Source organism: Perissodus microlepis, chromosome 9, assembly GCF_051167445.1.
Source record: "Perissodus microlepis isolate ML-2025 ecotype Zambia chromosome 9, ASM5116744v1, whole genome shotgun sequence".
Taxonomy (NCBI): Eukaryota; Metazoa; Chordata; class Actinopteri; order Cichliformes; family Cichlidae; genus Perissodus; species Perissodus microlepis.
The window spans coordinates 4,395,371-4,409,065 of NC_140469.1; the positions used below are offsets into that span (position 1 = coordinate 4,395,371).

At 38.8% G+C, this 13,695-nt stretch overlaps 1 protein-coding gene across 1 annotated transcript in view; it reads left to right on the forward strand.

The window, feature by feature from the left end:
- Nucleotides 1–8,137: 8,137 nt before the first annotated feature.
- The window catches only part of pde1ca (phosphodiesterase 1C, calmodulin-dependent a), a 53,851-nt gene continuing 48,293 nt past the window's right edge, over nucleotides 8,138–13,695 (forward strand). Inside the window, exons 1-3 of the mRNA XM_084940355.1 lie at nucleotides 8,138–8,222; nucleotides 12,995–13,045; nucleotides 13,213–13,372. Of these exons, the coding sequence (XP_084796481.1) occupies nucleotides 8,138–8,222; nucleotides 12,995–13,045; nucleotides 13,213–13,372 (296 nt within the window). The remainder of the gene's footprint in view (nucleotides 8,223–12,994; nucleotides 13,046–13,212; nucleotides 13,373–13,695) is intronic.

Consider the following 13,695-nt stretch of genomic DNA (forward strand, 5'->3'; position numbering starts at 1 on the left):
GCCATTTCCTAATTACCTGGTGTGTGTATTTATACTGCGTGTCTGCCTGTGCTCCTCGTCGCATCGTCTGTGTTCATTCCCTATGTTTCTCTACGTCTCCCTGTTCTACCGTCCTCATCTGCCATCTCTGAGTTTCTCCCGCTGACCTTATGTTCCAGGTTTGTTTGTTAGTTTCACCCAGTTTAGGTTTATGTTCAGTCCTGCCCTCACTTCTGTTATTTTCACTGTAAATAAACCTCCACTCGCATCTCCATCACCATCTGCATCTTGGGTCCTCATTTATTCATCACACGACTGCTGCCCCAGTCGTGACACTGACCTTCGACACCCCTTGAAGAAAAGCACATATGTTTTACTAACAGTCTGACTTGGACAATCTGCCCTAAAGTGACCTGTTTGACCACAAGAGTGACACACTAAAGGCCCGCGTTGCTTGATTTCCCTATCCCGACTGCTAGTGGAATTATGGGGGCCTAGTTTTTTGACTGTTCCCACTCTCCGTCCTACCTGCTATTACTGGGGCTAATTGTTTGGGACTTGCATAGCTCTTTAGTGGCCGACGGGCTGCAAGAAAAAATTTAGCCAGCTCTGCTGCTTGCTTAGACGTGGTTGGGTTTTGTTCCTTTATCCACGTGCGCAGTTCAGGATTGAGAACTCTCAGGAACTGCTCTAAAACAATGACATCACCAATTTCATCTTTGGACTTTTCTTTTGGAACTATCCACTTATCATACAGTTTTTTCAAGCGTGTCCTTAACTCTTTAGGTGTCTCGCCATCGCCCAACGTAGTGGAGCGAAATCTGAGTCTGTAAGTCTCTGCACATATTTCAAACTTTTCAAGAACAGCTTTCTTCACCTTTACATAGTCCATAATCTCATCAATGTCCATGGCTACAAAAGCAGCTCATGCCTTACCAGTGAGAAGTGGAGCAAGATGTAGTGCCCAATCCTCGTGTGGCCACTGGCACCCGGTTGCAATCCTCTCAAAAGTTGTTAGGTAATGCTCAATGTCTTCATCATCGTTATGAGGCTGCATTTTAGGCCCTTTCCAAGCTGGTGGTCTTGTTAAGGAGGCAGACTGAGTTGCTGTTGTGGCCTCCATGAAGTTAGATTGTAGCTGAGGCATTGCTGGATGCTCCACAGTAGGCCTCAAATGCGTCTCTGTGTCAGCTGTTGCACCTTCCAACAGCAGCTGGTGCTCTCGACGTTCTGATTGCACTTCCTGCTGGAGCTGAGTGAACTGGTGCTGAATTTTCCACCAGCGATCTTCCTGCCGCTGCTTCTCCAGTTTCCATCGGGCCTCTCTGTCACTTTGTTGCCTCATAAAACCACGCAGGAGGTTAGAAAGTTCAGCAAAGTTATGCGGTCAATACCTTGCTCTTGCTCTGCTTCCTCTAGCTGATTGAGCACTGGAGGCTCCTCACTTGCAGAGTCCATTGGCACTTGGTGCTTCTTTGGTCTAGTCCCTTTCTGCATTGCTGCTACCTACTGGCCTGGAGCCACTGCTGCCACCATTTGTGAAGTAGCCAGACTCAAACGTAAAGGAAGGTGGTAGGGAAGCAGACTACGCAGACATTTCAGATTTCCAGAGGTGAGCAATTTATTTACAGTGAACTTAATTTAATGTGTAACTTAACAAAACTTCCCCCCAAATCAACTCAATTAACAAACCTCAACAGACCATGGATCTGGTAACGCAGCTCACCTCTCCTCTCTGCTGCATCTGGTAGAGACTGGCTTTAAATAGGGCCATCAATTTCCCTCCAGCCAGTACCACTCACTCAAACTGAGGGATCTAAAACTCTACACAGATGATCTAAAAACACAAAACCTCTACACACTTCTAATATGCACATTTACACAACTAAATGGCAGTATTAACGAAAGGAAAAACATTCAACAAATCCCTTTAAACCTTAACACAAACAAAAGGAAGCATCTCTATGGAAAAAGAAACCCCTCCACTTGGTTTGACCTGCTGATGTCATACGTGACATCATCAGGACTTTAAAATGAGGAAATGCCAGGCGGGCGTTTCCCCACACCTGACCCTCATGAAGACTGAAAAGACAAACAAAGTAAGTATGAACAAATTACTTAATCCGTAACATAATAAAATATAAAGAAACATGTACCTGAGTATTTGCCTTAATTTGCAGAATGTTTGATTTGCTGGCAACAAAACGTTTACACAAACAAACCCGGGATAGTGAGTGAAGCAATGTTACTTGACAAATAGCAAATCATAGCAAATACATAGAAACAGAATAATGTGTACAATGTGCAAAAAAAAAGGTAAACACATATGGGACAAATGGAGAGCATTGCAACTGCTCCTCCACTTTGTCACAGTCCCCGCTGGCCGTATAAACCCTCGCACTGTGGGTAATACGCCAGACAGAAACCCGGCTAAGTAGACTGGAGAACTCTCACTCGCCGCAGTGAGGTCTGACTGGCGCATAAGCTGCTGAAACACCGGCAATATGCCAGGGGAACACAGCCTACCATAGCCACTTGAGCACAGCAGCTACAATTGCCTTTGCTTACTAAGTGAGATAGGGGGCTAGGAGATAGGCAGCCTCCAGGGAGGATGCCAAGACAGGCTCCCACGAGCGGACACCACTGCCACTGTCACACACAGAAACACACACATAGTACCAAACACAGGTACCACCTGTCAACCACACATGTACAAACAAGTGGAGATCAAACAATAACCGGTGTCACGTTTGCACAACTGTTTTATACGTAGCTATGGGGTGTGGCCGGGCTAGTCGGAGTGTCTTAAAGAAGTATCCACACGCCACTACCGGGAGTATTGAACACATCACCCATTTGTAAATACATTTCTAAAGATGCTACTGACTAGAAATTCTAACCACATTTCAGTAAATAACCCATCCAATTTTTACATGCAAGAAATCCAACCATAGATCATAAATTGAATTATGTGTAAAATTGAGAAATGATATGGAAAAAGTATTGAACACATGAAGAAAGGGAGGTGCAAACTAGATGAAATCTTTAAGTTCAAAATTCACACAGATCAGTGAAAACAATTATGACAAGAGTTGCTGAAGAAGAGAGCTGAAGAAAGACCTGGAATCAACAGGTACAATTGTTTAAAAGAAAACAAAAAGCAATGCACTCAACCACCGTGACTTGTATACACCACACAAAAAGAAATAAAAAAAGTATGTTGAAGTATGTTTAAAGTTTGCTGAGCAATATTTAGAGAATCATGTGAAATTCTGGGAGAATATAGAGTTATTAGAACAACTGAACTCTTTAAATGCCATAAGGTACACCATGTTTGGAGGTCAAAAGGCACTACATGTCACCCTAAAAACATCATAGCCTTTATTTTACCATATAGTACTGCCATGCTTCATTTAACTGAAGGAAGGATGAATGGAGAAATGGACCAGAAATCTGCTGCGATTAACCAGTATAATGAAGTTTTAACCAGGGTGGATGTTTTAGCAGGAGAATCATCCCAACACACAGCCAAGGAAACTCTCAATTGGTTTCAGGAAAAAAAAAAGGCTTCTTGAATGGTGTAGCCAATCACCTGACCTGTATCCAATTAAAAAGCTATGGAAAGAACTAAAGCTGAAAGTTTATGAAGGTACCAGTGAAATGTTTAGGATTTGAAGACTGCTTGTGTGGAAGAATGGGCCAAAATCACACCTGAGCAATGCATGAACCTAGCTTCTCCATACAGGAGGCGTCTTGAAGCTGTCATCACCAAGAAAGGCGTTTGTATGAAGTATTAAATAAATTTAGGTAACCGTGTTCAATACTTTTTCCCTGTGCCATTTCTCACTATTACACATAGCTTATAACCAGCAATGGTTTGAATTCTTTGCATGTGTGGATTGAATGGGTTGTTACTGACATCTAGTGAGAATTTAGTGTCAATAGCACCTTTAGAAATATATTTACAAATGGGTTATGCGTTCAATACTTATTTTACCTGCTGTATGTGAAAATTCTGGAAGAAAAACCTCAAGCAGTCAGGAGCACCATTTTCTCTTCCAACATGACAATGACCCTAAATTTACTTAACACTTGGTGAAGAACTATGTCCAGAAGAACAAACTGAATATTACTTACTGGCATGCACAAATCCTTGACTTGAATCCCACTGAAAATATGTGGGGTGAACTAAAGGCCAAGGTCCATGCCAGAAGACCAGCAAATCTAGAGGAGCTTGACAGCTTTTCCAAAGAAGAATCAGCTAGAATTTCTTAAACATTTTTGAGACTTATTGATAACTAAAACAAATGACTGCAGGCTGTTATCAGTCAAAAAAGGATACACAACTGACCATTAGCATCTGGGAGCCTAATTGTTTTAACTTGTCATTTTTAACTTAACAGTCTTTTTGTAGAAAAAAAAAAGAGTAAAATTAATTAAAACTTTGGAAAAGCTGTGTTAAAAAGTATTTGCGCTGTTCAAAAGCACTGAGGAAATACTTTTAAAAAATGAAATTTTCATAGGAGGGCTACTATTTCTGTCATCTGTATCATAAAGTCTCAGTGAAAGACACTTTTGTTTACATTCCAATTTTGGAAACAATAAGATATATCTGTCATAATTCTTATAATTGTAATCTGCCCGTGGAACTGTATTATAGCTTCAAAACAAAAAATTGGTACTCTCAATTTTTTTCTCAGAAAGGTGCCTTAAAATGTCTCATGCAGAAGATATGACAAAAATATGTTTTTTTTTATCCTATTTTACAGATTCTGATTAATAACATCAAATGGTATTGTGCTGCCTTTCTCATCTGAAAAAATACAATATGTCAGGTAACTGTGGACCACTTGGGGTTTATGGGTTTTAAAGTGGACATTACTTCTGTTCTTGTGTTTGAAAAAAAATGATGCCCAGAATGTTTACACTGAAGATAAACCCCAAAATTATCTTTGTGAAATGCACTGTAAGTAGCAATGTAACAGAGTAGCAGAGTGGCAATCATAAAAGTGTCATGTTTCGCTGTGTAGCAGGCAGGAAATAGGGTGCAAACGCAGTACTCATACATTGGGAGGAATGAAACTCAAAACGGCAGCTTTATTGCAGGGATCATACTAATACTGAAACTGAACACAAGGAACTACAAACATGAAACTCAAACCAAAGAAAAAAGCTAAACTGGGCACAAGGAACTAGGAAGCATGGAGGAAAACACACAGTGTGAGGGGACAACGAACGGAGGTGAGCACAAATAATAAATACACAAGGAGAACACGGCAAACAGGGAACAGCTGGGGAGACACGGCTGAGGGCAATTACACACGTGACAAAACGGGGAGGACACAGAGACAGCCTGGAAGGGGAGAGAGAGAGAGAGAACACGGAGGGGCACGAGAGAGAGCATGGACATGATGGGATGAGGGAAACATGGAACATAACATAACATTGTGCTAGAAAAAAAACAGAACTAGACTCCGTTGTTGCTTTTACTGCAGATAATTAACACTGTATTCTCTTTATCTGTTAAGTTGACTGCACATTTAAACCATTTATTAATGCAACATTATGACTTGTTCAAACAGTCATATCCAATAGATTCTGAAACTTGATTTTGAAACATCACTTAATAATACACTTGCTAACTCGTATGTATCCGATCTTTAATATAAATGCTTACTATGATATTTGAGGAAAAAACATGGCTTATCAAAAACATTCTAAAAAACTGGAAAAATATTGCAATATCATTCACTGACAACATTGTCAGTTGTCAGCCATTGAGCAAGTGGTTTTACAGCGAGACCTATCCTACAGTCTTTTTATCTACACATAAACACTCCAAGCACTTCATCATTAAGCAGGGGCAACTCGAAGTTCAGTATTTCACTACAGCAAATAAATTGTAGGAGCTGGGACTGAAACAATGACCTTGGGGTATCTACTGATGGGTAGAAAACCTGTTCCAATACCTGAGTCTTCAAGTCAAACACTGTTGCATACAGTTTAATTTTTGCTTAATGCAATGTGCATAAAGTTAAAAGATTAAAACTAGTGAAACAATTTTTAAGAAGAGGCTTTTTCATTTGATTCAGTTTCACATGGTGGATTATGCAGAAAAAAAAAGAATAGGGCTGAAAGGTCGAAGGACAAGAGAGGCATTATGGACAAAAACAAGACATCCCCCCATAATCTTTTAGTTACAATATTATATTTGGTTAAAATGGTCTGATTGTTCAAATATATTATTTTCTTTGGTTGTTGTAAAATAATGTGTGCCTCAGTCTCCAATAAGACATAGTGCGGGAAGGGTAGTTATTCCTTTGTTACACCACAAGAGGGAGTATCCCCTAAAATGAGCAGCTCTAGCAGGAGTAAATAAGCCCAGCCACTAACCATAATGCAGTGCTTCCTAAAAGAGCTGTGTGAGACTGTGTAAAACAAATGTGTAACAATGCACTGTCTACATTTGCAGACACAGTAAAGGTGAACTCACAAAGCTACACTGGTTGCAATTCCTTTCAATCCAAATGTGCAACAAAGGTCTATTACTTTATTAAGTATTCAGGTTGTGTAACATGTTTTTTAAATAGTAACTAAGTAACTAATTACTTTTGAAAATAAATAATTACTTTTTCAAGTAACTTGACCAACACTGGCTGTTAATAATAGCAATAAAACAGAAGTGAGTGAGAAAGGTGCTATTGTGAATACTCTTCCAGGATCAGAGTGGCTTTGAGAAATGAAGAGAAAAGAGTTAGGCAGCACGTGAAAACCTCCATTCCTTTTAAAAACTGTGGATTGGTGCCAGCAGAACTACCTCCAGATCAACACTAAAACCCAGGAGCTGGTGGTAGACTTCCGCAGGCACAAACATCCTCCACTGCAACCACTGAACATCCAAGGTATGGACATTGAGGCTGTGGACAGCTACAGGTACCTTGGTGTTTATCTGAACAATAAACTGGACTGGACTCATAATTCTGAAACCCTCTACAGGAAAGGGCAGAGCAGGCTGTACCTGCTGCAGAGACTCAGGTGTTTTGGAGTGAAGGACCCACTCCTTAACAGGAAGAGACTGAACAGGCTGATCAGGAGGGCCAGCTCTGTTCTAGGATGCCCTCTGGACCCAGTGGAGGTGGTGAGTGACAGGAGAATGGTGGCTAAGCTGTCATCCCTGTTGGACAACATCTCCCACCCCATGCAGGAGACTCTGACAGCGCTGAGTAGCTCCTTCAGTGGCTGCGGCACCCAAGATGTGGGGCGGAGAGATTTCGCAGGTCTTTCCTCCCCTCTGCTTTAGACTCTACAACAGCGGTCCCCAACCCCCGGGCCTCGGACCGGTACCAGTCCGTGAGTCGTTTGGTACCGGGCCGCGAGAGTTGAGGCTCAGGTGTGAAATGTATAGTTTTCAGGGTTTTTTATCGGTTTTCAGTGTTATTTTGTTATCGTTTTTATCGTTTACTCGGTTTTCCTTGGTCTTTTCACGTGTTGTGAATAAATTTTCTTTTTTTCGGTACCGGTACTAGTTTTATTTTGTTGTATTTATCCGCGACACCTTAAAGGCCGGTCCATGAAAATATTGTTGGGCATAAACCGGTCCGTGGCGCAAAAAATGTTGGGGACCACTGCTCTACAACAAAGAATTTGCAGCTGATCAAACACACAAACCCACAAATGTGCAATAAGACTAAGTGCAATACTCTTTTTCTGACAAAGTTGTATTTTTACTCAGTTGAATATAGCATTTGTATTCTATTTTTATCCTATTGTATATATTATTTTATTTTATTCTATTGTATATAGTATTTTATTTTACTCTATTCTATACAGTATATTATTCTTATTGTATTCCAGTGTTCTCAAATTTTTGCTATATAAATTTGCACTGTCCACTTTCTGCTGTAACAAAACAAATGCCCCACGTGTGGGACGAAATAAGGTTATCTTATCTTATCTCATCTTATCTTAAAACAACTGCTCAAAGCTCAGCACCACCTCCAGCATCTGAAATGACTATAAGCAAAGCCAAGGTTACACCCACTTGAGGGGAAAAAGCCTCCTGGCTCTCAAGCCTCCTGGGAAACAGTGATCTGCTTTCAACATTAATCCACTCACAAACAAGGTATTACAGGAGTGTACAGGAGAATCAAGAGTCACGATGGCAGAATCCAAATCTAAAAAACATGGATTTAAAAAATGTCGGAGTGCCACGTTCAGCATTGATGGCTTCAGCTTTACAATTGGTAAGAGACTTTAAAAAAAACCCATACATATGTGTATATATGTATGTGTATATATGTATGTGTATATATATATATATATATATATATATATATATATATATATATATATACATATATATATTTTTTTTTTTACACATATATACATGTGTATATACGTGTGTGAGCGGGTGGGGGGGGGCATAGAGCATTTTTTATTTGATGTTTTCAATATTTGACCTGTTGTTACTCATTTTTCTCCTTGCATGTTTTTCTCCACTGACTATGACAGATGGTCACTGGATGGTCTTTTCATTTGATTCAAAATAATACATGAAAAATGTTGAGTGCTGTGATTTGTCCTGAAGGCAGCATTATTTTTTCTAAATTTTCCTTTGTTCTGTCAAATTATCTCTAAATGTAAAGTTACATGATTGTGAAATTTAGTTGAATATGAATCATGTATAATGGGAAAAATTGCTATTTACAATCTCTTTTGCTAAAGTGTGCTGGCCCAGGAATCTGTGGTTCCAGGGTTTTGTTGACTTCAGGGTTCTTGTTAGACTTTACTGCTACTCTTACAATTGCTCTTGATGATGTAATGTTTTCAGTTTTCTGATATTAATGTTTTTTGGTTTCTGTCTTGATTTTTTTTCTCAGTGTCTCCGCACTGTGTCCTCCTTTTTGCTTCTCTCCAATTTTTCTCTGCCAGGCTGTCATTGTCCTTATGTCTTTCTAATTTTAATTTTCATGTATTGATTATGTTTACTTCAGCAGATGGTTTTCTTTTATGTCTTGTTTATGGTAAAACTCAGAATACACAACGAGATAAGAGAAAAACAAATAAAATTCGTGGACTCCTAAATCTCCTCAACCTTCCTCAAATGTTGGTTAGTGCAACAGAACCACCTGCAACAGCAGTTTCTGGGGCACTACAGTAGAACTCCCTTATTTCTTGTGTTATTTTGTGAAGCACTGATGGTTTACATTCAAATCAAGGAGCATATTGTACTTCTGGGATTTACACATTTACAAAAACTTCGGGCATGGGTAGCACGATTCCAGCCAGTCCCACTGAAATGACTGCAAAGCATAGGCGTTTGCCTATGCTTTGTCATTGTTTTTGCCTGTCATTCATAACTTACATTCCTTCTTGTTATCTGCCATTCAGACCTCAATATACAGTATGTCCTGTATGAACATCCCTTTGTCCTTTGCCAAGATGTTTTTTTTTATAATTCCCTGTTGTGGTACCTGTTTTGGCTCATGAGTTTCTGTATTCCTTGTCTTAATGCTTTCCTAGTTTCACAGCCTGTCGTTTTGGATTTTTATTTTTCTATTTTTTATTGTTATGTACGACTCAGATTATGATCTTTTTTATGATCTCTTCTTCACTCATAACTATTACGGGCATGGCTATATATCCCAAGAGCCTCACAGCCATTACCAGATGTGTGTTAGCACAAGTGCAGTCATTTCAGTGGGAAATGAGGGATTCTGTTGAAACCAAGCCACGGTTAGGTAGGCCACCAAACATTTCAACCACAGCTGCCAGAAAAATTTTTGGGGATGCAAAGAAAAACCCACAAACAACGTCAGCTGAAAAAAGGTGCTGTGACTGTTTCAAGATGCACAATAAGGAGGCACTTTAAGGCCTTTGTGGTTGAGTCGCTAAAACAAAACCATTACTATATCGATCCCACAAAGTAGCTCACTTTCAACATTCCAAACAGCACAGAGACAAGCGTCAAAACTTCCAGAACAAATTTATTTGGAATGATGAGACCAGAATTCAACTTTTTGGCCACAGAAAACAATTGCTACATTTGGAGAGGATTCAGCCAGGCCTATGATGAAAAGTACACCATCCCTACTGTGAAACACAGAGGTGGACTGCTGATGTTTTTTGGGATGAGTGAGCCACACAGGGAACTTGGTCAAAATTGATGAATGAATGCAGCATGTTAACATAAAATACTGCACTGTTTGGCTCAGAAGATGCGCATGGGACACACTTGGACTTTCCAACACAACAATGATCCAACACACAAGGCCAAATCGACCTTACATTGACTTTAGTATATAGTCATATAGTTTCATATTGTGTAATATACTGCAAAACAAACAGAAATATACTGATTTGTGTCATTCAAAGTTTGGATGACAATACTTGGCAGTTTATTGCAGGATAAACAATTTAGCTTGTTGTAGTTTCATTAAGTTGCTTATGTTGATTATTTTCCATGCTGAGCCTCTACAACAGATGCTAAACAATATAGGGACCGGTACTTAAACTCACATGGATGTATCAGGAGCAACTTGGGGATACTTGGGTGAGATATGAGCCACAGCTGCCTCTGATTAGGTACCTTTTCTGTATGCAATACAGAATAAAATAAAATAAAATAAAATAAAATAAAATAAAATAAAATAAATAAATAAATAAATAAATATGCACAAATTAAATCAGAAACATGTTTCTTTGCTACAGTTGAAATTATAAGAGAAATTCAAAATTGAAAAAAGTCAATAAATGTCAATAAATAACAATAAACTGATTTTGTAGAACTTCATTTTGATATAGTATTTTTCATAATTAGTTTCTAACGCTAAATTTGTTCTAGTTTTGTTTTTCACCTACCTACCATGCAAATTTTTTTCTGTTGTATCTTACTTCAAATGGAAAAGAAAAGCAGGTCTCTTGTTAGTGATTTGAATTTGACCAGTTCCATAAAGTAATAGAATGATTCCTAATATTTTAAGAATCTTATCATTAGAACAATAACTGGAACCCCTGATTGTAATTTAATGCGTAATACACGGTATGATCTCATATTTAGGTCTATGCAACACTGAAGCATAATTTCTGTGTTAATGCTTAGTAGTTTTATATCTAGCTTATGAATTCTTAAATGACTACTCTTTAATCAGAATGTGATTATCACAACCTTTTCAATATGAAAATTTTGAGATGAAATTATATTGTGAATGAGGTACTGCCTATATTTACATTAACAGAACTAAATCCCTCTGTGTGTGTGTGTGTGTGTGTGTGTGTGTGTGTGTTTGGTCAGGGTATAGATATTAGGGAATTTGTCAAATGAATGTAAGCCAGTATATTTTTCTCTGAATTGATGAAAACTACAGCAGAAAATGGTCACAAAGGATAATTTGCCTGTTCTTTATCTCTGCCTTCACTGCCTCACAATTAGTGATAATAACTCCCTGAGCTCAGTATCCTAACAACTGACAACACATATTTAATTGGACCAGTCAAAATGATGACATAGTCATTTCCCATGCCTTCTGGTTCCCATGGATACTGCAGTATGTAAACACAAACACACACAGAGATGTGTGCTTGAACACACATACTCACATAGACACATTTGGGGGCACACTATATTACGTATTCACTCATTCATCCACAATACTGATTCAGATTAGTTTGAAAACAGTGTTTGGGGAGAGCTTCATTAAATGGCTAAGCAGCTGCATCCAAGCCTTAGATCACCAAGCAGAATCCAAAGCATCAGATGCAGTGGTGTAACGCACCACACTACTGGAGTCTAGAGCAGTGGACACATGTCTTCTTGAGTGACGAATCACGCTTCATCATTTCGCAAATTGGATTACAAGTCTGGGTTTGGTGGTTGCCAGGAGAATGGTACTTGTCTGACTGCATTGTGCCAAGTGTAAAGTTTGGTTGACGGGGGATTATGGTGTGGGGTTGTTTTTCACAAGTTGGGCTTGGGCTCTTAGTTCCACTGAAACGAACTCTGCTTTAGCATAGCAAGACATTTTGGGCAATTTCATTCATAAATGGTATATGAACTGGTTCACTTCTCTATTCTACCTGAGCACTCAAAGCGCTCTATACAACCTGCCTCATTCAGCAATGAAAAAAGGCTTTGCATAGAACACACACACACACACACAAAATCACAGTGTTACCATTTTGTAAAACAAGGTTTAGACAACAAACAATAAACAACCCTCTGGGTTCTAGGGTAAAATTAGCTGTTCTTGATTCATTTTACCTCTATACAATCTCACGTCTGAACTTGCAGTTATTTTTTCAAGTTGACATACGGTATTAAGACAATTGAACTAAAATCAGACACCCCCCCCCCCCCCCCCCAAATCTGAGTATGTCTTGACACACACACAAAAAAACGAGTACACTACACACTAACTAGACACTTCAAACACACTAGATGTCACAAATCTCTCACATCTCAATCCAATAGAAAACAGGTGGGTTTTTTTGTTTTTGTCTTTTTGCTCACAAGCAGAGTGCTTGCTAGCGCTGTCCTTAGAAAGCAACTTTTTAAACATTTGTTCCTGCATTAAACGTGATGATAGCTTTTATGTGCGTTCCTCGACCCCACAGTTAAACAGCAAAAGCCTTTCTCTGTGTAAGGTAGTATTATGATTTTCATAAGATTTTTACTCCAAGCAAATTAGTTAGAAGTTTCATGTTGATACAAAAACGCTTTTAAGACAACTTGCATGTGTCTTCCAACATCTTTCATAAGACAAAGCTGTATCTTAGTATATAACAAAACAGTCTTCCGCAGTCAAAATGCATTGGTTAAGGTGTATCCATTTTTTTTTTTATAACAGACTACAAATTATACTTAATTTATTGGATGAATCTTGGACAGAAGGTCTGAACAGGCAGGAAAAATAGATTCAAATATCTGAATTATGAAAGTTTCAAACTTTTACATTTCTGATTTATATTAATTAAGAATTACAATTTTAAGAGTATTTATTACAATTATGCTTCACAGTTGCAAATGAGGCAGGGGACAACAACCAGCGCCCACTACCCCTCTTTTCACGTAAGTTCTGCACAGTATATGTAATTTTCTATATACTTGAAAGTGTCTTCAGGCCATGATGAATATATGTATTTTGCTCACTAAAATACATAAATGTCTCTGGATATTCAGGAGTTACGTTAATGTGGTGTGTGTTACTGGTAACAATCTGTATTAAAATTGTCCAGGCTCACGGTCCCAGAATGCACTGTGCACCGATGTCACAGCTCGAACAGGTGTCACTGACTCCAAAGAAATTCTGATCGACCCACGCAGTGCTGATGAGATCCTGGCTGATGAACTGCCAATCCTTGATGCACCAGACAGCATTGAGAAGACTGCTATAAGGTCAGATTTGGACACATACATAAAAATAACTATCAAATAGATAGACACACATCGTTTATTTCTTTAAATGGTCTTAAAGAATGTTTTTCTTGAACGGCATTCAAATCTCTTCTCTTCTTTCTTTGTTGGCTGCCTCTTCTTCCATTCTCTGTCTCTGTCAGATTGCTTCAGTAATATTGAAAATGTGTCGATGTGGTTTTTCACCCAGGAATAATGCATTGGCAGTGTGTTTTGGATCATTGTCATGTTAGATATTTAAGATACTGACAAAAAGATTCTTTCCAGTCAGTAGAAGTGTGCCTCAAAAATGCATTACAATATTT